The 24,987-nt window shown below is 38.0% G+C and overlaps 1 protein-coding gene across 1 annotated transcript in view; it reads left to right on the forward strand.

The window, feature by feature from the left end:
• Positions 1-11,678, forward strand: part of CCT6B (chaperonin containing TCP1, subunit 6B (zeta 2)) — a 37,944-nt gene extending 26,266 nt beyond the window's left edge. Inside the window, 6 exon segments of the mRNA XM_008572626.1 lie at positions 8,139-8,273; positions 9,542-9,563; positions 9,566-9,595; positions 9,598-9,642; positions 10,977-11,046; positions 11,606-11,678. Of these exon segments, the coding sequence (XP_008570848.1) occupies positions 8,139-8,273; positions 9,542-9,563; positions 9,566-9,595; positions 9,598-9,642; positions 10,977-11,046; positions 11,606-11,678 (375 nt within the window).
• Positions 11,679-24,987: the final 13,309 nt, after the last annotated feature.

The raw sequence follows: 24,987 nt of genomic DNA on the forward strand, positions 1-24,987 counted from the left end.
GTTGAATAGGAGTGGTGAGAGTGGGCATCGTTGTCTAGTTTCTGTTCTTAAAGGAAAAGCTTTTAGCTTTTCCCAATTCAAGATGATATTGGCAGTGGGTTTATCATATATGGTTTTAATTATGTTGAGATACTTTCCATCTATACCTAACTTATAGAAAGTCTTTATAATGAATGAGTGTTGAATTTTATCAAATGCTTTTTCAGAATCTGTAGAGATGATCTTATGGTCCTTGTGTTTGATTTTATTGATATGGTGTATTACATTTATTGATTTGTGTATGTTGAACCAACCTTGCATCCCTGGGATGAATCCCACTTGATCATGGTGTATAATTTTGCATATGAGTTACTGTATTCTGTTAGCTAGTATTTTATTGAGGATTTTTGCATATATATTCATCAAGGATATTGGCCTATAGTTTTCTTTTTTAGTTGCATCTTTACCTGGTTTTGGCATCAGGGTGATATTTGCTTCATAGAATGAGTTTGGGAGAATTGCCTCTGTTTTGATCTTTTGGAATAGTTTGTAGAGAATTGGTGTCAATTCCTCTTTGAATGTTTGGTAAAATTCTACTGTGAATCCATCTGGTCCTGGGGTTTTCTTCGTTGGGAGCCTTTTGATAACAGCTTCAGTCTTTTATTGTTTTTGGTCTGTTCAGATTTTCTACATCTTCTTGGCTCAGTTTTGGTAGCTTGTGTGTGTCCAGAAATTTATCCATTTCCTCCAGATTTTCAAATTTCTTGGCATATAGTTGTTTATAGTAGTCTCAAACGATTCCTTGTATTTCAGATGTATCAGTTGTAATATCACATTTTTCATTTCTAATTTTTATTATTTGGATATTCTCTTTTTTAGTTAGCCATGCTAATGGTTTGTCAAATTTACTTATCTTTTCAAAAAACCAAGTTTTTGATTCATTGATCTTTTGTATTGTTTTTTGGGTTTCAATTTCATTAAATTCTGCTCTGATCTTAATGATTTCTTTCCATTTTCTAACTTTGGGTTTGGATTGTTCTTGTTTTTCTAGTTCTTTAAGGTGAAGTATTAGGTTGTTCACTTGCCATCTTTCCATTCTTCTGAAGTAAGAATTTAATGTGATAAATTTACCCTTTAGTACTGCTTTTGTAGTATCCCATGGGTTTTGGTATGATGCATCATTGTTTTCATTAGTTTCAATAAATTTTTTGATTTCCTGTTTGATATCTTCTTGGACCCATATGTCATTAAGTAGAATGCTGTTTAATTTCCATGTGATTGTATAGTTTCCAGAATTTCATTTGTTATTGATTTCTAATTTTAATCCATTGTGGTCTGAGAAAATACATGGGATAATTCCAATTTTTTTGAATTTGTTGAGACTTGATTTGTGACCTAATATGTGATCTATCCTGGAGAATGATCCATGTGCTGATGAGAAGAATGAATATTCTGAGGTTGTTGGATGTGTCTTCTTGATGGATCAATCCTTTTATCATTATGTAGTGGCCCTCATTTTCTCTTTTTATGGTTATTAGTTTAAAGTCTATTTTATCAGATATAAGAATAGCTACTCCAGCTCGTTTTTCATTTTTGTTTGCATGGTAAATCTTTTTCCATCCTTTCACTCTTAGACTTTGTGAGTCTTTATGGGTGAGGTGGGTCTCTTGAAGGCAGCATATAGTTGAGTCCTCCTTTTTAATTCAGTCAGCCAGTCTGTGTCTTTTGACTGGGGAATTTAAGCCTTTTACATTAAGAGTTGTTATTGAAAAGTGTTGATTTACTCCTATCATTTTATTGATTTTTCTTTGGATATCTTAAGTGTCTTTTGTTCCTTTCTTTCTGATTTACGGTTTGTTTTCTGTATGTGTTGGTTCCTTGGGTTGTAGATAAACTTATTTTTTTTCTCTTCATTGTTGCCATTTTAATTTTACTAGTGGGTCTTGATTTTTCTTGAGTTTTTATGGAAGTGGTAGTTATTTTTCAGGTACCAAACCCAGTACTCCCTTGAGAATTTTGTATGGGTGGTTGGGTGGTAGTGAACTCCCGCAGTTTTTGTTTGTCTGAGAAATATACTATTTGCCCTTCATTTCAGAAGGATAGACTTGCGGGGTAGAGTATTCTTGGCTGGCAATCTCTGTCTTTTAGTATTTTGAATATATCATCCCATTCCTTTCTGGCTTTTAGGGTTTGGGATGAAAAGTCTGATGTTAGTCTGATTGGGGCTCCCTTATAGGTCATTTTACACTTTTCTCTTGCAACTTTTAAGATTCTGTCTTTGTCTTTGAGTTTTGCCAATTTGACTATAACATGTCTTGGAGAAGACTTTTTTGGGTTGAATACGTTTGGGGATCTTTGAGCTTCCTGAATATGAAGATCTGTGTCTTTTCCTATACCTGGGAAGTTTTCTGCTACTATTTTGTTGAATATGTTTTCAATGCAATCTCCTTTTTCCATGCCTTCTGGAATACCCATGACTCAGATATTTTGAACACTTAATGTTATCTGATCTCTCCCTTAGATTTTCTTCAATGTTTTTAATTCTTTTTTCTTTTTGTCTGCCTGTGTTATTTCAAACAGCCCATCTTCAAGGTCCAAAGTTCTCTCTTCTGCTACTGCAAGCCTGCTGGTTAAACTCTCTGTTGTGTTTTTTTATTTCGTTGAATGAATTCTTCAGCTCGGCAAGCTCTGCTACATTCTTTTTCAGGGCACTGATTTCCTTGTACATTTCTTCTTCAGGTCCTGTGTACTTTTCCTTGTTTCATTGTGTTGTCTAGCTGAGTTTTGTTGTATCTCATTTAGTTTCCTTAGAATTATCACTCAAAATTCCTTGTCAGACATTTCAAGGGCTTCTTGTTCTATAGGATCTAGAGCTCAAGAGTTATTACCCTTTGGTGGTGTATCTCTTGATTTTTCATATTTCTGGTATCTTTCCTTTGATGTTTAGCCACTGTGGCAGAGGATTTTATGGTCCACTGGTTTGACACTGTTGTCTGGCTAGGATGCTGCTGGGGCTGCCAATTTGGTACGGCTGCTTCAGTGTCTGCTCGGTTGCCCAGTAGTGTCTCAGGTGCGTGGTCGTCTTGGGTCTTGGGCCTCTCTGGGGAGGCGCCTCTCTGGTCAGCATGCACTCGGCTGGGCTAGGGATGCAGCTGGGGGCGGTGGCAAGGCCTACCTGCTGGGTTGTGCGCTGGCATCGCAGGGCGTGTATTCTCTGTGGATCTTGGGCCTCTGTGGCTGGGCACACTCGGCCAGACTGGGGATGGAGTTGGGTGGCGGTGGTGAGGCCTGCCTGCTGGGTCATGCAATGGCCCTGCAGGGCACATGGTCTCCGCAGATCTTTGGCTGCTCTGGCTAGGCACCCTCTGATCGGCACGCACTCAGCGGGGCTGGGGATGGAGTCCTACTTAGGTATTTTTTTTTTTTTTTTTAAAGATGACCGGTAAGGGGATCTCAACCCTTGGCTTGGTGTTGTCAGCACCACGCTCAGCCAGTGAGCAAACCGGCCATCCCTATATAGGATCCGAACCCGTGGCCTTGGTGTTATCAGCACCGCACTCTACCGAGTGAGCCACGGGCCGTCCTCCACTTAGATATTTTTTAAAAAACAATTTTATTGAGGTATCATGACAATGAACTGCACAAATTTTCATTGTACACCCATAACCAACATCTTAATCAAGATATTGAACATATCCATTAGCCCCCAAAATTTCCTCCATGCCCCTTGGTAATTCTTCCCTCCTGCCTCTCCTCATGCCATCCTATCCCCAGGCAACCACTGATCTGCTTTCTGTCATTGGAGATGAGTTTGCATTTTCTAACATTTTGTATGAATGGAATAATACATTATGTACTCTTTTTTTGGTCTGGATTCTTTTACATAGAGATTATTATTTTGAAATTCATTGATGTTATTATATCTATCAATAGTTGATTCTGTTTTTATTGCCAAATAGTATTCCATTGTGTGAATATAGTAGTCTTCTCTTATCCTCTGGGGGTACATTCCAGGTTCCCCAGTGGATACTTGAAACCACGGCTAGTACCCAACCCTATATGTACTATGTTTTTTTCCATACATGCATACCTATGATAAAGTTAAATTTATAATTTAGGTACAGTAAGAGATTAACAATAATAACTAATAATAAAATAGAATTATAATAATATACTGTAATAAAAGGTTTTTTTTTTTTAAATAGATGACCGGTAAGGGGATCTTAACCCTTGACTAGGTGTTGTCAGCACCATGCTCACTCAGTGAGCTAACCAGCCATCCCTATATGGAATCCGAACCTGTGGCCTTGGTGTTATTAGCACCACACTCTCCTGAGTGAGCCACGGGCCGGCCCAATTTGCAGTTTTCTAATGATCATTGATGTTGAGCATCTTTTTATGTGATTATTTGCTATCCATATGTGAGGGGTCTTCAGAAAGTTCATGGAAATATCATATGAACTTTTTTTTTAAAAAAGATGATTGGTAAGGGGATCTTAACCCTTGACTTGGTGTTGTCACCACCACGCTTTCCCAAGTGAGCTAACCGGCCATCCCTATACAGGGATCAGAACCCTTGGCTTTGGTGTTATCAGCACCACACTCTCCCAAGTGAGCCATGGGCCTGCCCTTTGTATGAACTTTTAATTCCATTTTTCCACGAACCTTTTGAAGCACCATTGTATCTTTGGTGAAGTTTCTGTTCAGATCTTTTGGCCTTTAAAAAAACTGGGTTGTTTTCTTACTGTTGAGTTTGAGAGTTCTTTGTATATTCTGGATACAAGCACTTTTTCACATATGTGATCTGCAGATTTTTCTTCTTCTCTGTGGCTTATTCTGTTATTCTCTTAACAGTGTCTTTCAAAGAGTTCTTAATTTTGATGAAGCTGAATTTATTAATTTTTCTTTCTTGGATTATGCTTTTGGTGTGGTATCTAAGAAATCTTTAGCTAACCTAGGGTTACAAAAATTTTCTTCTATGTTTTCTTCTAGAAGCATTATAGTCTTAAGTTTTACGTTTAGGTATATGGTTCATTTTAAGTTAATTTTTGCATATGGTGCAAGGTATGGATCCAACTTCATTTTTTCATATATAGGTATCAAATTGTTTCAGCCTTGTTTCACCACTATCAAAAATCATTTGTTCATATTTGTGTGGTTCTATTTCTGTGCTCTTTATTCTGTTCCACTGATCTATTTGTCATAATGTTAATACCATACTGTCTTGATTGCTATAGCCTTGTAAGTCTTGATATTAGTGGTGTTAATCCTCACATTTTGTTCTTTTTTAGGTTATTTTGATTATTCTAAGTTCTTTGCATTTCCATATGATTTTAGAATCAGCTTGTCAATTTCTACCAAGAGGGCTGCTGGGATTTGGATTGGAACTTCATTTAATCTTTAGATCAATTTGGGGATAATCATGATCTTAATATTGCATATTGTAACTCATGAACATGATGTATTTCTCCATTTATTTTGGGCCCTCTTGAATCTGTCTCAGCAATATTCTGTAGTTTTTTGTATATGAGTCTCAGACACTTTTTCAAATCAGTTTTATCCCCATGTATTTCATATATTTTGATGCTATTGTATATGGTATTTTTTTTTTTTTTTTTTTAAAGATGACCGGTAAGGGGATCTCAACCCTTGGCTTGGTGTTGTCAGCACCACGCTCAGCCAGTGAGCAAACCGGCCATCCCTATATAGGATCCGAACCCGCGGCCTTGGTGTTATCAGCACCACACTCTACTGAGTGAGCCACGGGCCGGCCCTGTATATGGTATTTTAAAAGTTTTGGTTTCTGATTGTTAGCTGCTAGCATATAGAAATATAGTTGATTTTGGTATATTGATCTTGAATTCTCCAACTTTGCTAAACTCACTTATTAGTTCTAGTAGCTTTATTACAGATTTTGTTGAATTGTCTATATAAATGGTCATGTTATCTCCTTATAAAGACAGATCTACTTTTCCTTTCTAATCTGGATCTTTTATTTCTTTTTCCCCTTATTTCATGTGTTAGAACCTCTAATACAGTGTTGAATAGAAATGATGAGAGTAGTGGATGTCCTTTCTTTGTTCTTCATCTCATGGGAAAAGTATTTAGTCTTTCTCCATTATGTATGACATTAACTGTAGTTTATATCAGGTTGAGGAAATTCTCTTCTATGCCCAGTTTGGTGAGACTTTTTTTTTAAAAAAAAATAAAGAATAGGTGTTGGATTTTTCAAATACTTTTTCTGCATCTACTGAGATGATCATGAGCTAAATCTGGTTTGCTGCCTGTTTTTGGTGGTTTTATTGGAACACAGCCATAAGCCATTTGTTTATGTATTGTCTGTGGCTATTTTTGTGCTACAGTGGCAGAGTTGAATAGTTGGAAAGTAAATGGTGTGGCCCACAGAGCTTAAACTATTTATTTATTTATTTAAAAGATGACTGGTGAGGGGATCTTAACCCTTGACTTGGTGTTGTCAGTACTACGCTCAACCAGTGAGCAAACCGGACATCCCTATATGGGATCCGAACCTGTGGCATTGGTGTTATTAGTACCACACTCTCCCGAGTGAGCCATGGGCCAGCCCTTAAAATATTTATTAACTGGCTTTTTGCAGAAAGTTTGCTAACCTCTGATCTAAGTTTTCAACTTTCTTGGCATAAAGTTGTTTATAATATTTCTTTATTATCCTTTTTAATATCTATAGAATCTGTAGTGATGTTACTTTTCTCATTTCTGACATTTGTCATTTTTATTTCATTAATTCTGCTCTGATCTTAATTATTTCCTTTTTTCTGTTTACATTAGGTTTCATTTGCTGTTCCTTTTCTTGTTTCTTAAGGTGGAAGCTGAGGTTATTGTTTTGAGAAGTTTCTCCTTTTCTAATATAGATGTTTAGTGATCTGAATTTCTCTATAAGTACTACTTTAATGGCATCCCACAAATTTTGATATGTTGTGTTTTAACAGAGGAATGGTATCAGGGAAGTTTTCAAAGGTACTAGTAATCTTTTTTTTAAGCTGGGTGGTAGGTACATTTGTACATTTGTTTATTTGTACATTTGTTGTTTGTCCTTTACATATATAAATAATCTTTTGAGTGTATTATGTATTTAACAAGGAACTTTTTAAAAAGTGTGAATGGGAGATAAGGATGTAATCACCTTGTAAGTAAACAACTCTTTGAGCAATTATATTATGAAGTAAAGCAGAGAAAGGGGGTAGTAATTTTAAAATCATGGGAGATAACAGGAGAGATTATTTTTGTATATTTTGCTTTAAACATGGGTGAGTCTAAAGCAAGTTTGCTGATTCAAGAAAGAGTCATAAGCTTTATAAACCATATAAGCAGATGTGAGAGTCATATCGTGATGTGAAAATTGATGTGCTTAACTGGAGCTCTTGACTTAGAGTAATTAGACCACCTACATTTCTTTTCAGATAGCAGTTTGAGTTTTGCTCTAGTATAGGAAACAAGTACTTCATTGAGTCCCAAGAATTCCATACCAAAATTGTGGCCAAATTATCTTGGCCTAGGGCCGGCCCGGTGGCGCACTGCTACATTGCGCCGCTTGAGAGTGTGGCGGCACTCCCGCCGAGGGTTTAGATCCCACATACAGACCGGCCGCTCACTGGCTGAGCGAGGTGCGGGAGCAACACCGAGGGTTGCGATCCCGTTGCCGGTCCCAGTCCGGTACGGGCGCAACACTGAGGGTTGCGATCCGTTGCCGGTCACGAAAAAAAGACAAAAAGGAAAAAACAAACAAACAAACAAATTATCTTGGCCTAAAATATTTTCAAATTAGATATTATAATCAGTTACCTGACACTTTAAATTATAAATAACTACTTCTTAAATGTCATCATAAAAGAGTAAGATAAAGGTGAAAGAAATGTCTACTGTTATTTGCCAGAGGATAAACAATGAATAAAAGGTTTCTAGCCAGTTATCTGTAGCTTACTTAATTATTTAATGGCATATAACCTCAGGATGCCTCATAAGACAACTGAGTAATTACTGAGCTGGGCATTTAAAAAAAAATTTCAGTATCTATTTAAATACATTTTAGAGGTAGGCAAGATAATAGAATACACTTGAATAGCTAATTGCTTTTTTCTCTGCATGGCATGTGCTTGCCAATCATTTTTTGTCCTCCCATGGGTTGTGTGGTTCCAGGGGCTGGTGCAGTTGAAATAGCAATAGCTGAAGCTCCTGTTAGGTACAAGCACAGTCTAAAAGGAAGAGCTCATCTTGGAGCCCAGGCTTTTGCTGATGCCTTACTCATTATTCCCAAGGTACGGCTATCCTAATAGCCAAATAACAAGTGGCTAGACATAAAGGTGTTTAAGTGCAAATTGCCAAGAATAGAAAGACAGGTAATTATTGGCATTTCCTCATGCGGTTTTCTCTTAGATATTTTACAACTAAAGCAGGGAAACTTTTGGGATAACAGCTCAGAATCCTTGTAGAACCTTCATGAAATGGTCAAATTACCCCCTTGCTTCCTTTTCTGAGCTCCAAAAGTTGAAGTAGATCCAAAAGTTTCTTTCAGAAGTGGTTCATAATAAAAAAGTTTAGAACTTAAAATTTAATTCTATTTTACAGTAGGTCTTTACTTTGTTGGTGGTATCGAAACTGCCATCACTTTATTTTGTGGAAAGTGAGGATTTGGGGCTGTTTAGTATTCTCCAATACTAGCTTGCATTTGTCATTGTCAAATATAATTCTAGAAAAGGAGAGAAACCAGATTTTTTACATTTATTTTGGCGATGTAGGGACAGAGAAATACCAGTTCTTTCTCTTTGCCTTAATTTGGTTATGACAACTTAGAAACACAGAAAACTACTTCAAATATGCTGTTACCATGAGTGAAATCATCGCTAACAATGCCAGCAAAGTCTTCCTGAAAATTGCTGTTAAAATTATCCATAATTTGTAGAATCTTTGCGAATCAGATATCTATTTTTTTCTTCCCCCAAAGCAGCGAAGTCAGTAAGCAATGATCCTGTTGTTGACACAAATTGGTAACCCCACTGTACATTGATGGTACCTTTTTCCTCATGGTTGTGGAAATCAGCTGGTGGTTTGGCATCACTTGGAAGTGAGCCTGGTTTGGAGTGCATCCCTGTTGCCACAGATCATGAGTTTCCTCATAAAGATGAGGGGCACAAAGGTCCTGCAAGTATGCTGGCTTTCTTCATCAAGTGCCTAGGAAAAACTGGAGGATGTGTAGCTAGAGGGACTAGAGGAAACAAGAATACTATTCTATTTCCTTCCACATTAAGAAAAAAATCTTTTGTATGGAGGGAAATTAATGTAGTGAGGTGGGAGTGGGGGAACTCTAATGTCCTCATAATTTAGTTTGATGTGCATAAGGGAAATGTATAAGTAAATATAAAAACTACTAGATCGATAAAATAATACTTTAATTTAGATTAAGAATGAAATCTTTCAAAAGGAGATGATGGCATATTATGGAGTGCTTTATTTCTATATTTGATATTCAAGTGTATGTTTGAAAGCATTCCAAAGACATATTTATTATTTTTTTAAATTCATAAAGGTTCTTGCTCAGAATTCTGGTTATGACCTCAAGAAACACTAGTAAAAGTTCAAGCTGACATTCAGAATCAAAACAACTTGTTGGCATAGATTTGAAAGCAGGTAAGAAAATGAAGAAAAATTAGCGGCTTAATAAAGAAGGAGGCTATTCTTCAGTGATCCAAGTCTTATCGTAAGAGGGTAGAAGTTTGAGTGGCTTTAATATTTAAATTTTGAGTGACTTTAGTTTACTTTTACACTTCTTAAGAGATAATATTTATTATTTGCTTCTCAGAATTCACACAGAACAAAACAAACACAAATACCTGCCCTTGGGAGCTTATATTGTAGTGGGGGAAAGCAGGGAGTAAATAATAATCTTAGTAAACAAGTTATTTAGCATTTTAGAAAGTAATACATTCTTTGAAAAAATTAAAAGAGCAGTTTATGGATGATCATGAGTGCTAGTACAGGAGGGTGGGGAGGGGGTTGCAATTTAAAGAGATTGATCAGGGTGGGCCTCAATGAGAAGATTTCTGTTGAAAACAGTGAAGGAAGTGAGGAAGTTAGCCATGTGGGAACTGGGGATAAGTGTTCCAGGGAGAGGAAATGGCTGGTGCAAAAGCCAGTGTCTGATGTTTTTGAGGAGGAGAAAGAAGGTGAGAGAGTTGATAGAAGGTGAGATCATGCAGGGGCACGTAGGCCAGTCTAAGGACTTTGGTTTTTAGTGTAATAGAATAGGGAGCACTTTTGAACAGAGGTGTGACCTTGTCTAATTATGTTTGAAAGGATCACTCTTGCTACTTTCCACTCTGTGGAGAGGAGTTAATTGAACAGCTAGATGGTCGGAATTGCCATTAACTGCACTGGAGAAGAATGTATGTAGAGCAGGTTGTGGGCGAGGGGACATCAGCATTCAGTTTTGGCAGAGACAAGTTTGAAGTGTCTGTAGTCTTTCAAGTAAAGTAGTCAGTTGGAGATATGGAGCCAAAGCTCAAGAAAGAGGTCTGGATTGGAGATAAAAACTTGAGAGTCGTCAGGGTGTATATGGTTTAAATCTAGAAGGCTGGATAAAATCACCTAGGGAGTAAGTGTAGAGAGAAAAGAGTAGGACCTAGGACTGAACCTTTGGGTACTCTAACATTAAGAGCTCAGGGAGGAAAAGGAGGAACCAGCAAAGTAAACAGAAAAAGAGCCACTAGTGCAAAAGAAAGAAAACCAGGGGAGTATGGTGTCCTGGAAGACAAGTGAAGAAAGAATAGCCAGGAGGGTGTGATCAACTGTGTTAAGTGCTTCTCATAGATGAAGCCTGAGAATCAACCGTTGGATTTAACAGCATAAAGGTCATTGATGACCTTGGCAAAAGTACTTTTGGTAGTATACTAAATATTATTAGACTATACTAATCAATATTAATAGAATATATCAAGATTGTAGTATTAAAATGGTTTTTGCAGGTGAGCCAATGGTAGCCGCAGATGCAGGAATTTGGGATAATTATTGTGTGAAAAAACAACTTCACTCTTAGTAAGTTTGCACTAACATAAAGAGAAAGGTTTTAGGAGTATAATTGATCACATTCAATTTTTCTATTATTTTTGTAACCCTACAGTGGAAAATTTCTCACATATGAGATGGTATGTATCCAGTTAAGACTACCATCTGTCAATTTACAGTCCCTTCTATATTTTAGTTCTAGCACTTTAAGTTATAGGAAAGGTTAATCTTATTGTTTTTTTGAGGGAAAAGGGAAAGAGGAAATTTTACTGAAATAGTACCAGATACATAGTATGGAAAATCATATGATGTGCTAAAAATGAGCTCGGTTTTGCTGGAATATGAATCAGGCTTCCACCTTATCAGCAAAGGTGTTCAAACAATACAGAAGGTGATGTTTGTATTTAGAGTAGTTTTGTCTCATAAAATCTCACACTAACATCATTGAAGAGCAATAAGTTGAGTATTGTAAATCAATGCAACACAAAGTTATACTCACACTAGCTGAAGATTGCTGGGGGCAGGGGAGTTTGGGTGAAAGATAAGGGTGGACTACTAGGCTTTACTACCTTCTCATCTTTTTCTTTAGCACTGTGATTGCCACCAACATTCTCCTGGTTGATGAAATTATGCGAGCTGTGATGTCTTCTCTGAAAGGGTGATTGAATTCAAAATCAACTCTTCTGGATGATGGGATTTAGTACACCTTACATCCAACTACTGTTGTATAGCCTGAGCCATTCTTAATTTTTACACAATAAATGCAGTTTATATCTTTTGGTCTTAACAGTTTCAAGAATATTTCACCAAAGTATAAGGAAATCAAATATTTTCACAGTAAAGTAATAATAATGAAATATTTTCCCTAAGAGCTCTAATTCCCCACCCTTTATTGTATGCTATTACAGTTTTTATAAAATAGAATCTGTTAGAGTTCTTAGCCTTTTGAAGCAACTTATAACTAACAAAATAAGGAGCACAGGTTTTGGAGCACTCAAGTTAATTTCCACCTTAACAGAGGGTATAAATTTAGTAGGACGAAATGTTTTGTTTCCTCTCAAAATTCCTTCAGTAGTTCCTTGCTGCCACTCTTTCGTCTTATAAATATGGCATCACTTTAGTGAGTATAGTATAGTGCGAGTATAGTTTTGTGTTGCATTGATTTACAATACTCAATTTATTTTATATATAGTTTATTATGTTTTACCTGGCTCTTTTGCAACTTATGCTACTGTGCTAGCTCTTGTAGCTCTCTGACTAGATGGTAAGATAGAACAGGTCTCATCTGGGAAAGTGGGGATCGTTGGCACCAGTGCAAGGAATATAGTTGTTTTGGGGTTCAAATGCAATTGTTTTGTATAGGTATTATAGCAATATCTTTCCTGTTTGAAAGGCTAGGATTAACTTATTTTACTTTTTATTATTATTAGGCTTCTTGTGGTTAATTTCTTTCCACGGGTGCAAGTTGGTAAGAGATTAAAATATGGCAGATGCATTAATGGAACTTCAGCCTATTTGTGCATAGAATTTAAGAAGGTTCCTTTAACCGTTTAATGCCTTAATTTAAAGCCTACAATTTTATAGCCTGTTTTTTCCACTTAATATGTTGTCAACATCTTTCAAAGTCAATAATAACACTTCTAAACTATTATTTATTTATGGTTATATGACATTTCATTGTATGGCTGTACTGAAATTTATTTTACTAATTCTGTTTTTAATTTTTTTCCATTATAAACAAAGAGCTCCTTTTTAAGTTTCTGTCTTTATTCTATATGTAGGCCTTTTAAAATGGGCATACTGTGCACACTGACAGATCTTTTCTTTGTACAATGTTTGAATTATGAAATGCTTTAAATATACCAGAAAGACAGAAAATGATATAATAAACACCTTTGTACCCATTACCTAGCTTTAACAAATAGTAACATTTTGCCATGTTTGCTTCAGCTTTTGTTTAAAGAAATGCAAAAGTACAGATGTTAAAGTGCCACCTTCCCTCACCCAGTCCCCATCATATGCTTTTCCTACCCATTCTCCCTAGGGGTAGTCTTTGATTCCTATGTTCCCCCCCTTTTTTTTACTTTTAATATATGCATATACCTGTGACAATGTAAATTCGTTTGAGTTTTAAAAATGTATAAATAGTATCATTCTGTAGATACACTTTTGCTGCTTTTATTTCCCACTTAATGTTTTTGAGATTTATCCATTTATTCATTTTAGCAGTTATAGAATATTCTAGTGTATTTCTATACTACAATGTATTTATCCATTGGTGGCCCTTTTTGGTGTATGTGATTTTACATCATTTTAAACACCTCTGTGATAAATTTCTTTATATGTGTTTCCTTGGGCACGTATGTGAGAGTGTTTCTAGGAATTATAACCTAAAAATGGAATTGCTGGGGTTTAGGGCTCCTCATCTTTATATTTACTACATAATTATACCAGTTTATATTCTCCCCTGCAATTTATATAGTTCCCACGTCCTTACAACCTTGCCAAGTCAGTATTTTTAAACTTAATTTTTGCCAATCTGAAGGGTTTAGAATTATGTCTCATTTTAATAGCAGTTGCCTTGATGACTGGTGAAATTGAACATAGTTTCATACATCTTTGGCCATTTCCAGTTCGGTAAAATTGCCTGTTCATATTGTTGCCCACATTTTTCATTGGATTTTTTGTCTTTCCAATTGGTGTGAAATGTAAAGGTATAGATATATAGATGTATTATCTCATATATATGAGATATTCTCACATATATTCTTCTCTACTTCTAGAAATTGTTCCCTATTTCAATAATGAAGATATTTTCTTATTTTATGGGTTTAAAGTTTTTTTTAAATTAACAAAACTTTTATAGCAGTTTTTGTTTTACAGAGAAATTGAGCAGAAAGCACAGATAGTTCCTATACCCTCCTTCCATCCTCATGTACAGTTTCTTTTGTTATTAACATGTTACATTAGTGTGGTACATTTGTCACAATTATGAATCAGTATTGATATTGTTAATTTTATATTAGGGATTGATCACAGTTTATTTGGATTTGTTTCTGGTTTAAATATTTTGTTTCATTGTTTTGGGGTGTTGTCATTACATCAATACCAAACTGTTTTAATTCTTAAAATTATAAGAAGTCTTGAAAACTGGTAGGGGGAGGCCTCCTACTCTCATCTCTTCTTTATTTTCTTCAAAATTGTTTTGGCTATTTCTGCATCTGATCTTTTCCCTCTTCCATATGAATTTTACAGTCTGCTTATTGAGTTATCTGTTTTAATTGAAATTGCAATGGTTTAATAGGTTATTTCAGGTAGAATTGTCATCTCATAAATATTTTATGTCACTTCATTTATATCTTTCTAAGTGCTTTAGTTTATTAGTAAATGTTCTGTTTTTAATAAAATTTTAAATGACTTCAATAAAAATGCATTTATCTTTGGTCGGATTTATTCCTATGTATCCTGTTTTAGAAGTTTTATGAATAGGATTATTTATAAATGTTGTATTTTTAATGTTTTGTTCCTACACTGTAGACCCTCTATGGAGTTCTTGTATCCCACAACTTTTGTATCTCACAACTTTGCTGAACTCTCTTATCATTGCAATAGTTTGTCTGTAGATTATTTTGAATATCTGAGTTGATAATCAAGTTATCTAGGAATAACAACAATTTAATTCTTTTTCTCTTTTCTAATCCTTTACTACTACCTCTTCTGTTTTCCTATTTTGTCGAGCTGGCAAAGACGGTTAGTATATTATTATATAGAAGCAATGATGGGAGTCACCTTTATCCTGTTCCTGCATTTATTTTTATTTATTTATTTATTAAGAATATTCATGAGATACAAAGCTAATTGTTATCCCTTGTGCCCATGATGTGAAGGCCAGATTCATACTGGGGGCATACTGATTACCAGAAATTTCTTTTCTACCTTGTGTCCCCACCCAATTAACCCCCAACCTCCCTCCATCCCCCTCTCCTGTTCGTGCATTTAAGGGGGATGTTTCTAGTATTTTACTGGTTCTTTCTTTTTCTCTCTTTCTTTCTCTCTTTCTGCAAAATGTTGGCAGGTAACTACATGGGGTTAATTGTGTTTCTATTTCAGTTTTTTTTTTTTTTTTTTTTTTAAAGGTGACCGGTAAGGGGATCTTAACCCTTGACTTGGTGTTGTCAGCACCATGCTCAGCCAGTGAGCGAACCGGCCATCCCTATGTGGGATCCGAACCCGGGGTCTTGGTGTTATCAGCACCGCACTCTCCCGAGTGAGCCATGGGCCGGCCCTTCTATTTCAGTTTTGCTAAGAGGTTTTTTTTTCAAACAAAAATTAGAATTGCTGAATTTTTTCAAACACTTTTCAGCATACGTTGAGTCTTCTTTAATCTGTGAATGTGGTGACCTACTTTAATAAATTTTTTTAATGTTACAGTATTCTTGCATTCTGGAGATAAACCCTGTTTGATTGTGATATACCATATTCACTAATTCTGAAATGCACATTTTTCACATTTTAACATTTCCGTAATTAGAATATGTTTTACATTCAGTGACATCATCTAATTGCTGTTGCTTGAATTTGGTCACCTGTAATCCCTTAGTGTTTTAGTCAACACCATTTAAAGGGCATTTGAGGAAGGAATATGTATCTTGGTTCTTGTCTGAAAACTTTCCATTGTCATCTTCTGGTAAGTTAAAGAAAACTTTAGCATCAAAACTTTCAAAATGTGTGTTCAGTAGCTTAGAAGAAAATACCAGAGATAGTAGTAGAGACTTTTTTAGTGAAATATATTACTGCCTTTTGATGGCAAGAATAAATATCAAAGACTCTCAACTGAAAAGTGATTTAGAAGATTTGAATTCTGAATATGAAATTTTAAGAGTATCTTACCTTACTTATTTTGCCTATGTTTTCCTTGATTTGAATGCATAAGAATGATATACAATAAAAATCTGTGTAAATAAGTTTAAAAACCTCCTTCAGTAAGTATAAAATAAAATACATGAGAAATAAGAAAGCATATGTCATGGTTGAAGTGACAGCATTTTTCTTTCTTAGAATATAAAGTAATGGTGCATCTTATAATCAGTGACATTTTAGATTCAACAAGATATGATATTAACATTTTATACATTGGTGGACTCAATGCTAATATTTATTTAGGTTTTTACATGTGTTCATAGAAGTATTGGCCTGTGATTTTACTTGTTCTACTCTCTTTTTCTAATTTTGGTGTCAATGATATATTAGCCTCATAAAATGAGTTGGGGAATTATTCCTCTTTTTCTTTGGAATGATTTGAGTCAGTAAGATGGAAAATTATCTGTTTCTTGATAGGTTGTTCTGGGCCTAGGATTTTTTTTAAATGAAAGGGATAGATTTTTGACTACTGATTCAATTTTCTTCATTACTTAGGTCTCAGATTTTTCTATTTCCTTTTGAGTGTGTTTTTTTTTTTATACTTTTACAGAAATCTTTTATTAAATGATGCTTTTTCCCTTAAAGTCTTATCTTGTTTTATATTTCTCTAGTGATGCTGGCTCTATTTTGGTGAGGGAGGTGAGGAAGGGACACTATTTTTGTGGTATATTTTTTCCTATACTTTTATTTTCTTTGTTTTCATGTTTTAAGTATGTCTCTAAAAACAGCCTATAGCTAGATTTTATTATTTTTAAAAATTTAGTCAAACAATGCATTACCTGCTGAGGTTAGTTAATTTTTTATTGTTACTGATATACTGGAGTTATTTCTACCATGAAATTTTGATACTTTCTGGTTATCCTTTTTTAAAATTCTTTTTCTCCTTTTACTACCTTCTATGGAATCAACCCAATTTTGTTTATCTCTCTCTTTTCCCTCTGCTGGTTTGGAAATAATATATACTATTTTTATTACTGTAATTTAAAAATTTTAAGTTGCATACTTATCATAGTTAGTCAATAACTCTCTGTTCATCCCTAACAATACAAAGTCCTTAAACATTTTTTTTTTTCTTGGCAGCTTGCCAGTAAGGGGATCCGAACCTTTGACCTTGGTGTTACAAACACCAAGCTCTAGCCAAGTGAGGTAATCGTCCAGTCCCCTTCCTTAAACATTTTAAATACAGTTCTTCCTCCCTTGCTTTAATGTGTTCTTATTCAATATTTCAGTTCCATCTTGTTTTTAAACCCCTTAAATTCATCAGAATAATAATTATTATTTTATAAGTCAGTTCCTATTTAGAATTTCCGTACGCTTCCTATTTGTTTGTTCGCTACTCTTTCTTTCAGCTTGTTTTCTTCCTTCTGGGGTCACTTTCTTTCTTTTTTTTTTTTTTTCCTTTTTGTCTTTTTTCGTGACCGGCAACGGATCGCAACCCTCAGTGTTGCGCCCGTACCGGACCGGTACCGGCAATGGGATCACAACCCTCGGTGTTGCTCCCGCACCTCACTCAGCCAGTGAGCGGCCGGTCTGTATGTGGGATCCGAACCCTCGGTGGGAGCGCCGCCGCGCTCCCAAGCGGCACACTGTAGCAGTGCGCCACCGGGCCGGCCCACTTTCTTTCTTAATGATATTTATCCTTAGACTTTCTAGTGCAAGTCTGACAGGAAAATTCTCTTAGTTTTGCTTCCCTCAAAAGATTTTTATTGTCCCTTACAATTGGGTGATAATTACCTGGGTGGAGGATTCTGAGTTATTCATTGTTTTCTCTCAGCACTTTCCAAATATTATCCTATTGTTTTCTGCTACTGTACTTTGTTATTTTTACAATTATTTCCAAATTCCCCTCCATAAGGGTCATAACAATTTACACTCCCACTGGCAATTCATAGAGGATGGGACCCATTTTCACCTTTTTTTTTTTTGTCTTTTTTTTTTTTTTTCTGACCGGTAACGGGATCGCAACCCTCGGTGTCGCGCCCGCACTGGGGACCGGCAATGGGATCGCAACCCTTGGTGTTGCGCCCGCACCATGCTCAGCCAGTGAGCGGGAACCGGTCTCCACATGGGATCCGAACCCTCAGCGGGAGCGCCACCACACTCCCAAGCGGCGCACTCTCCAGTGCGCCACCGGCCGGCCCCATTTTCACCTTTTTTAAAGAACCTCAGAGTATAATTTCATCATCCATACCCAAGCATGGTGTAGACCTACGGCTTAGATTTCTTATGGAAGTCCTGAGCAGAGTAAGTTTTCCCACTGTTTCAGTTGGCAAGTGGGTGGTGTGTGTTCAGCTTCTGTATCATGGAATATGTACCTTTTCAAGTCTCCTGTTTCATTTAAGGGCCCTAGTTTCAACTCCTCCTTTCAAGTATGGCCCTTTTTCTGTGTGGGCATTAAAAGCTTGACACCTAGACTAGATCTTGTACCTAGTTTCTTATTTTCCCTGGCTTCTACAGTTTACATTTAGAGCTTTTCATTCTATTTTGGTTTTCTCTTGAAGAAAATTTCCCTTTCTGTCTTTTGAGCTCAGCCATATAATTTTTTTTTCCTATTTATTTATTTTAATTGTGTAATATATATCTATATATGTATATATATATATATATATGTATATATATATATATATAAAACATGAATTTTACCATTTTAATCATTTTTAAATGTACAGTTCATTGGCATTAAGTATATTCACATTTTTCTGCAACCATTATTACTGTCTTTTATCTCCAGAACTTTTTTCCCTTGCAAAACTGAAATTCCATTAAACAATATCTCCCCATTCCCCTACCCCAGCTGCTAGTAACTACCATCCTACTTTCTGAATTTGACTAAGTACCTCATATGAGTGGGATCATATAGTATTTGTCTTTTGGTGAGTGGCTTATTTAGCATAAGGTTGTCTAGGTTCATACATTTGTAGCATGTATCAGAATTTCCTTTCTTTTTAAGGCTAGATAGTATTTCAGTGTATGTACCTACTACATTTTTAAATCTATTCATCCATTGATGGGCACTTGGGTTGCTTCTACCTCTTGACTACCATGAATAGTGCTACTATGGTTGCAGGTATACAAATATCTGTTTCTCTGCTTTTAGTTCTTTTGTGTATATAGCTAGAAATGGAATTGCTGGATCATACAATAATTATATTTTTTATTTTTTGAGGAATTTCCATACCTTTTACCCACCAATAGTGCACAAGGGTTTTAATTTCTCTACATCTTCACCAACACTTGTTAATTTTTGATAATAGCCATCCTAGTGGATGTGAAGTGTTATCTCACCATATATTTCCTCCAGCATTTTTATGTTTGTAGTGTAAATTCTTTAATTTTTCTATCCTTTGGAGAGTATCCAACTTTTAAGTACATGAAAAATTCATGACAGTTCCCTTAAAAGTAAAAAAAGAATTTATCCTAAGATTGTTTCATAAATCTCCTGGTTTCAGTTAAAGTATTGTGAGACAAGAATCGTTATCCCCTTGTCTGCCATTCTCCTGTTTGTTCTTTTTTTTTTTTTTTTTCCTTTTTGTCTTTTTTCGTGACCAGTAACGGGATCGCAACCCTTGGTGTCGCACCCGTACTGCGACCGGCAACGGGATCGCAACCCTCGGTGTCGCGCCCGCACCGTGCTCAACCAGAGAGCGGACCGGTCTCTATATGGGATCCGAACCCTCGGCGGGAGCGCCGCCGCACTCCCAAGCGCCGCACTCTACCGAGTGTGCCACCGGGCCGGCCCTTCCTGTTTGTTCTTTACCTATCTTTCTTTTATAGCCCTTTCTGTAACAATAACTATTTACTTGCAATCATTTTACTGGTGCCATCGCTATTGCTTTATGTTTTGATCCTGTCTCATAGTCATACATTACTACCCTCCCAGCCTCCCACGATACCACTGCCATCACAGGGTTTTGGCTCTTGCACATAATTCAGTTTAATATCTCTAAATATTAAGGCCTTGTAACAATCCATTCACTCTTCCTTTACAGCTGCCTATATAATTGTCAAAGAGATCTAGGGAAACAAAGATATAATCATTAAGGACATCCCTAGTGACTCTGTAAATTGTCTTGCTTTCCTTATCCTTTTCTAGATTGAGGTCTTTAAGATTATCAGTGAGGAAACCAAGTGCCCCATGAATTAGATTTAATCTTCAATCATATTTTTTCTGGCCAGATGTTTACACTTATATAGGAGAGGGACAGAGGTGGGAAACTGGAAGATCAGTGTTTTGATTTAGCTGGCAAAACCTGCAGTTTTCCCACAACATCTTGGTGCATGGGCCGGGAAACAAAAAGGTAACTGCTTTTCTTTACTACTGCTTTCACTTTTACCATTTTCTTTCTACCTTCTCCTCCTCCTTCTCCCATGCCTCTGACCGCTCTCTGAGCCTCAACTAGTCGGGACTGTACCCAGTCTGCTTGGCTTGGTGCAGGCAGGTGGAACAGGCAGGTCTGTCCTTTCTTTGGCTGGAGTCCTCCCCCTACTGCCTCCTCCTCTGCTGCCTCGAGGTGAAGTCAGCATTGAGGTAAGAGCTCCACGCCTTTCAGGCTGTGGCGTCTTATTTTCCCTAGGGAAATATTACCCTTCTAAAACACGTTAAATGTTTCCTGACCAATTATTGCTGACTGCCCTGTTGCATTTGTGATTTGCTTCATTCTCTAAGGTTTCGTTTTTGAGAAAAAAAGCCGAGCCATGTGACACAGGTGGAAGAGCACCCCCAACAATTTCTCTAGTGGTGGGATATTGCCCATCAGTTGTTAAAGAGGTGCATCTGGGATTATTAGACCAAGGGGCATCTGGTGTGCGACTGGGCAGTTCCTCCTGGTTCCAAATGTTGCCTTGAAGAAGGGTCTCACAGCTGAGCAGGTCCAGATGGACTTCATAATTCTGGTTCTTAGGGAGGAAAAAGCCTCATTTCTGAGAAGGGGAAGCAGAATGCCTCCACCCTTGCTTGAAAGATCGTAGGTCAGATTTTGATGATTAAGCAGCTTATAGATATGGAATGGAAATTTGGAGTGACATCTGGGAGCAGCAGAAAATTAGAGCCTTTAATTTAGCTGCAGTTTTGTTCTCCTGTATTTGAATTTAAGTGCTATCTTTAATCCCTATCTTCATTAGAATGGCAATAATTGACATTGTTGGGCTAGGGCTCGGACCCTTCAAACCTGTTGTACAGACTGGGTCACCAGACCCCTCCCATGCCAGGCTGGGTCACCAGACCCCTCAGATAGAGGTCTTGAGCTAGGTAATTGGGAAAAGACCCCAGGAGCCATTGGCAGAGTTGACAGGTTCATTCCAACATGAGCTCAGTCCTCACCCTCCTCACCTTCCTCAGCAGCAGCAGCAGTAGTGGCCTCCTGGAGCATCCCAGGGGCCCTGGCAGCAACAGCTGGCAGCAACAGCCTCCAGCAGCAGTAGCAGCTTCCTCGTGGGCCCTCCCCCCCCAGGGTATCCTGGGAGTAGGGGACAGCATTCGCCCACACAGTTTGATCAGCTGCATTCACCCATTTTATCAAGAAGTGGTCGCCCTGCCTCTGTGTATATTTGCAGCTATTCTGTAATCACTGCCACGGAGACAGGCACGTGGTAACAGAGGCTAACTTTTCCACTTTGATACCAGGTGAAAACATAGTTGAAATTCTGCAGGGGCACCCATCCTTGGGTCATCTGCCCATGCGCATGTGGCACTCTTTTCTCAGGTTTATGTGGCACCCAGCAAGCCATCTGCTTTCTTGGGTTTATGTGGCACCCAGCGGATCATTTGCTTTCTCGGGTTTAAGTGGCACCCAGCAGGCTATCTGTGTGTCAGACAAATGTGGCATGTGTTTACTACATCTTCTCCAGAGCACATCACACCATCCACCCCTAGGTCCCATAATTGCAGCAGCCAGGCAGCCAGGGGCTCTCCCTGTTTCTGCCAAAGCTGTTTTCCCAAGCCAACCAATTCGACCTAGGTATATGGGACATAGGTAGTGAATTGGGTCACCTGTGGGTTGCCCACCAGTCTTCCCAGTCCCATAGGCTGCTCGTGCTTCACATTCTGATGAACAACAGGTCATTCCAGGAGACGCACAGTCTCCCCAACTCACCAGCCGGTTCATCATCATCCCTGGTGTTGGAAGCAGGAATGATCTGTTGCTGCACTTCAGCCTCCAGGGCATGTACTTGCATTTCCGACCTGTCTGCTTTTTGTTTCAACTCTCAAAACCATGCCACTTCATGGAGTACCTGGTCCATGTTGACTCACAGTACAAAGAGCAACAGCCAGACCCCAGTCGACAGGAAAGCAGCCACTGAGCACCACATACCCAAGGGTAGCCACATTTCCTCCCTCTCCCAAGGGGCTAATGGCACCTTACCTTCTTGACATCCTGTCCACTGTGCCAATTTTTGGGCTCTTTTACCTGCCCAGAATTCTGATGGCTACTTCAGTTGTCAGGCTAGGGCTCACAGACCCTTCAAACTCATTGTACAGACTGGGTCACAGACCCCTCCCATGCCAGGCTGGGTCACCAGACCCCTCAGATAGAGGTCTTGAGCTAGGTAACTGGGTAAAGAGCCTGGGAACCATTGGCATAGTTGACAGGTTCATTCCAACATGAGCTCAGTCCTCACCTTCCTCAGCTTCCTTAGCTTCCTCAGCAGTAGCAGCAGTGGTGGCCTCCTGGAGCATCCTGGGGGTCCTGGCAGCCACAGCTTGCAGCAACAGCCTCCAGCAGCAGTAGCGGCCTCCCAGTGGACCCCCAGGAGTATCCCGAGAGTGGGGAGCACTGTGGATCAGAGCCACTCATCTTATACTTAAGTCCAATAACCCAGGAACACCTGGGTGGAGTCAGACACCGAAAGAACACCTGGGCACATGTGCACAATTACATTAGACAATAACCAAGGAACACCTGGGTGCACGTGCTTATTTACAAATGCTTGGCAAGATTCTGAACACCTGAGGGACCCTGACCATTTACCTTCACTTTCCCTATAGACATGTTCCATGTTCTGTTTTTGTGAAGATGAGAAGGGCTTTTGTACTTAACCCTTCCTTTGGGATTTATTTGTGGTTATTCTGAACTATCATGGGGAAGAGACTGGCTTCCCCTTTATCTTGTTTTTGGTTTGTGCATTTTTTTTATTTTGGTAAGGGGAGGGTTGATATGCATTGACAATTCTCTAACTCTGTTTTCTATAACTATATTCAGGAAAAGAGAAAGAAGACTAGAAAAGAAAAAGCATGAGAAATCATCAGAATGGTGTCAGTACAGTCTGACTTCTCAGTTGCTTAGCAATAGAGGATACATTAATGGTGGTGGCTCCAATTATACATAAATACACAACTTATCAAATCACATACCTGAATAGAATTCACGTTGAGAGACAGGACCATATAGAGTGGAGCTAGTGTCCAACCAGGTAAAAATGTAATTAGTAAAATGTAACTAGTAAAAATGTAATTGCATTATGAAATGACTTATGAAAGCCAATGATTTATTACCATCTGTCAGCTTTAAAATCACAGTTGCATGAAATGGAAATAATAAATAAGCTAAGTATCATTCCATACTCAAAGCCCATCAGGATGGCTTGAGCACGTGTAGTCTCTCATCACAGTCCAACAATGTCATCTTTTATTTCCAAAAGCAATCTATTTTGTAGGGGGCTTCCTTGATACTTTGGGTTATACTGGGATTAATTTGCATATAACAAACATTGTTAGTAATGGGGTGCAGAGTGTTTTAGCAGTGGAAGCTGACAGTGAAGGCGCGGCATTTCTTGTTGTAAAAGTCAGCTCCATGGTTTTGAAAGCCGGGAAGCAACAGTCCTGGGAAATATCAGAGTAAAGACTTCAGAGAGAGTTTCAGGCCAACAGCAAAGCTTAAAGTCTTCTCCTGTAAATCACTTAGGAACAAAAGAATCAAGTCAAAATATAGGTAGGATCTTAATTAGTGTAAAATCCATTAGCAATAATTTAGAAAGGCTATAACCTTTCCAGCTCGAGTGTATTAAAACCGGCATGGAGTGTTTCAGCTGATCCCTGTTCCCCTGAGGCTTCCCAGGGGTGCTTCCCTCACAGGCTGTGGGTGCTCTATCTGGCCCTGCTTGTGTCTTGGGAGCCCAGGTGCAAAATGTTTCTGAAAAACAACAGGATTAAGTACACAATTACCCTATAAACTCTTTGTTAAGGTAACCTCCACCACCTATCTCCCAGGATATTAAATTTGTTTGGTAGACTTTTTTTTATTTCAACTTATCCCATAGTCTGGGCTGTTATACTTGTAGAATAGCATTGTTATCAATGGGATATTAGTTGCATTCCCTTCTTCCTACTTGGACAGACAAATCTTGCTCTCCACCTTCACTTCAGGGCCTAGCACAAATTAACCTACTCCCATGTTGATTTGGACTAATTCACTGTAAGGAACCAATAGCAAGCATTGTTATGTCAAGTTGTTTTATAAAGCACAGGATCATGAGTAAGGAGCCAGAGTCAGTCTTAGGGGAAGGCAAAGGAAAAGGCCCAGGGGCCGATCATGGTCAGAGGAAACCAGTTGGGGATGTGCACGGATCCTCAAGAGTGAAATACCCTACTTCAGAGGATGTTCTGGAGAGGATTTTGACCCAGGGATCATCCCCTTAGACATTCCCTTTTTCTTGCAGGGGATCATGGGAAGCACTCAATCAATTCCCCTGGATCCCTTCTCAGATGTATCCTTAACCATTGGGACAGGTTTGACCCAGACAATCTGAAGAACAAATGCTTGATCTTTTTTTGTAATGAGGCCTGGCCTCAATATAGGCTTGGGGACCAAGAGCTGTGGCCTCTAAGTGGGAACATCAATTACAGTGATCTACCAACTAGATCTGTTTTGCAAGATGCAAGTGAAGTGGTTGGAGGTTTCTTATGTCCAGGCCTTCATTGCTCTGCATCAGGACCCCTCATTATGCAACAAAATTTCAAAGACCAATCCTGAAAAGCCACAAGTTCTGGATCTAACTGATGATCCCCTGCTTCAGCATCCATCTGTCTCTCGGGGATAAAATAGACCCCCTCCA

Source organism: Galeopterus variegatus, unplaced genomic scaffold (genome assembly GCF_000696425.1).
Source record: "Galeopterus variegatus unplaced genomic scaffold, G_variegatus-3.0.2 Scaffold812, whole genome shotgun sequence".
Classification (NCBI taxonomy): Eukaryota; Metazoa; Chordata; class Mammalia; order Dermoptera; family Cynocephalidae; genus Galeopterus; species Galeopterus variegatus.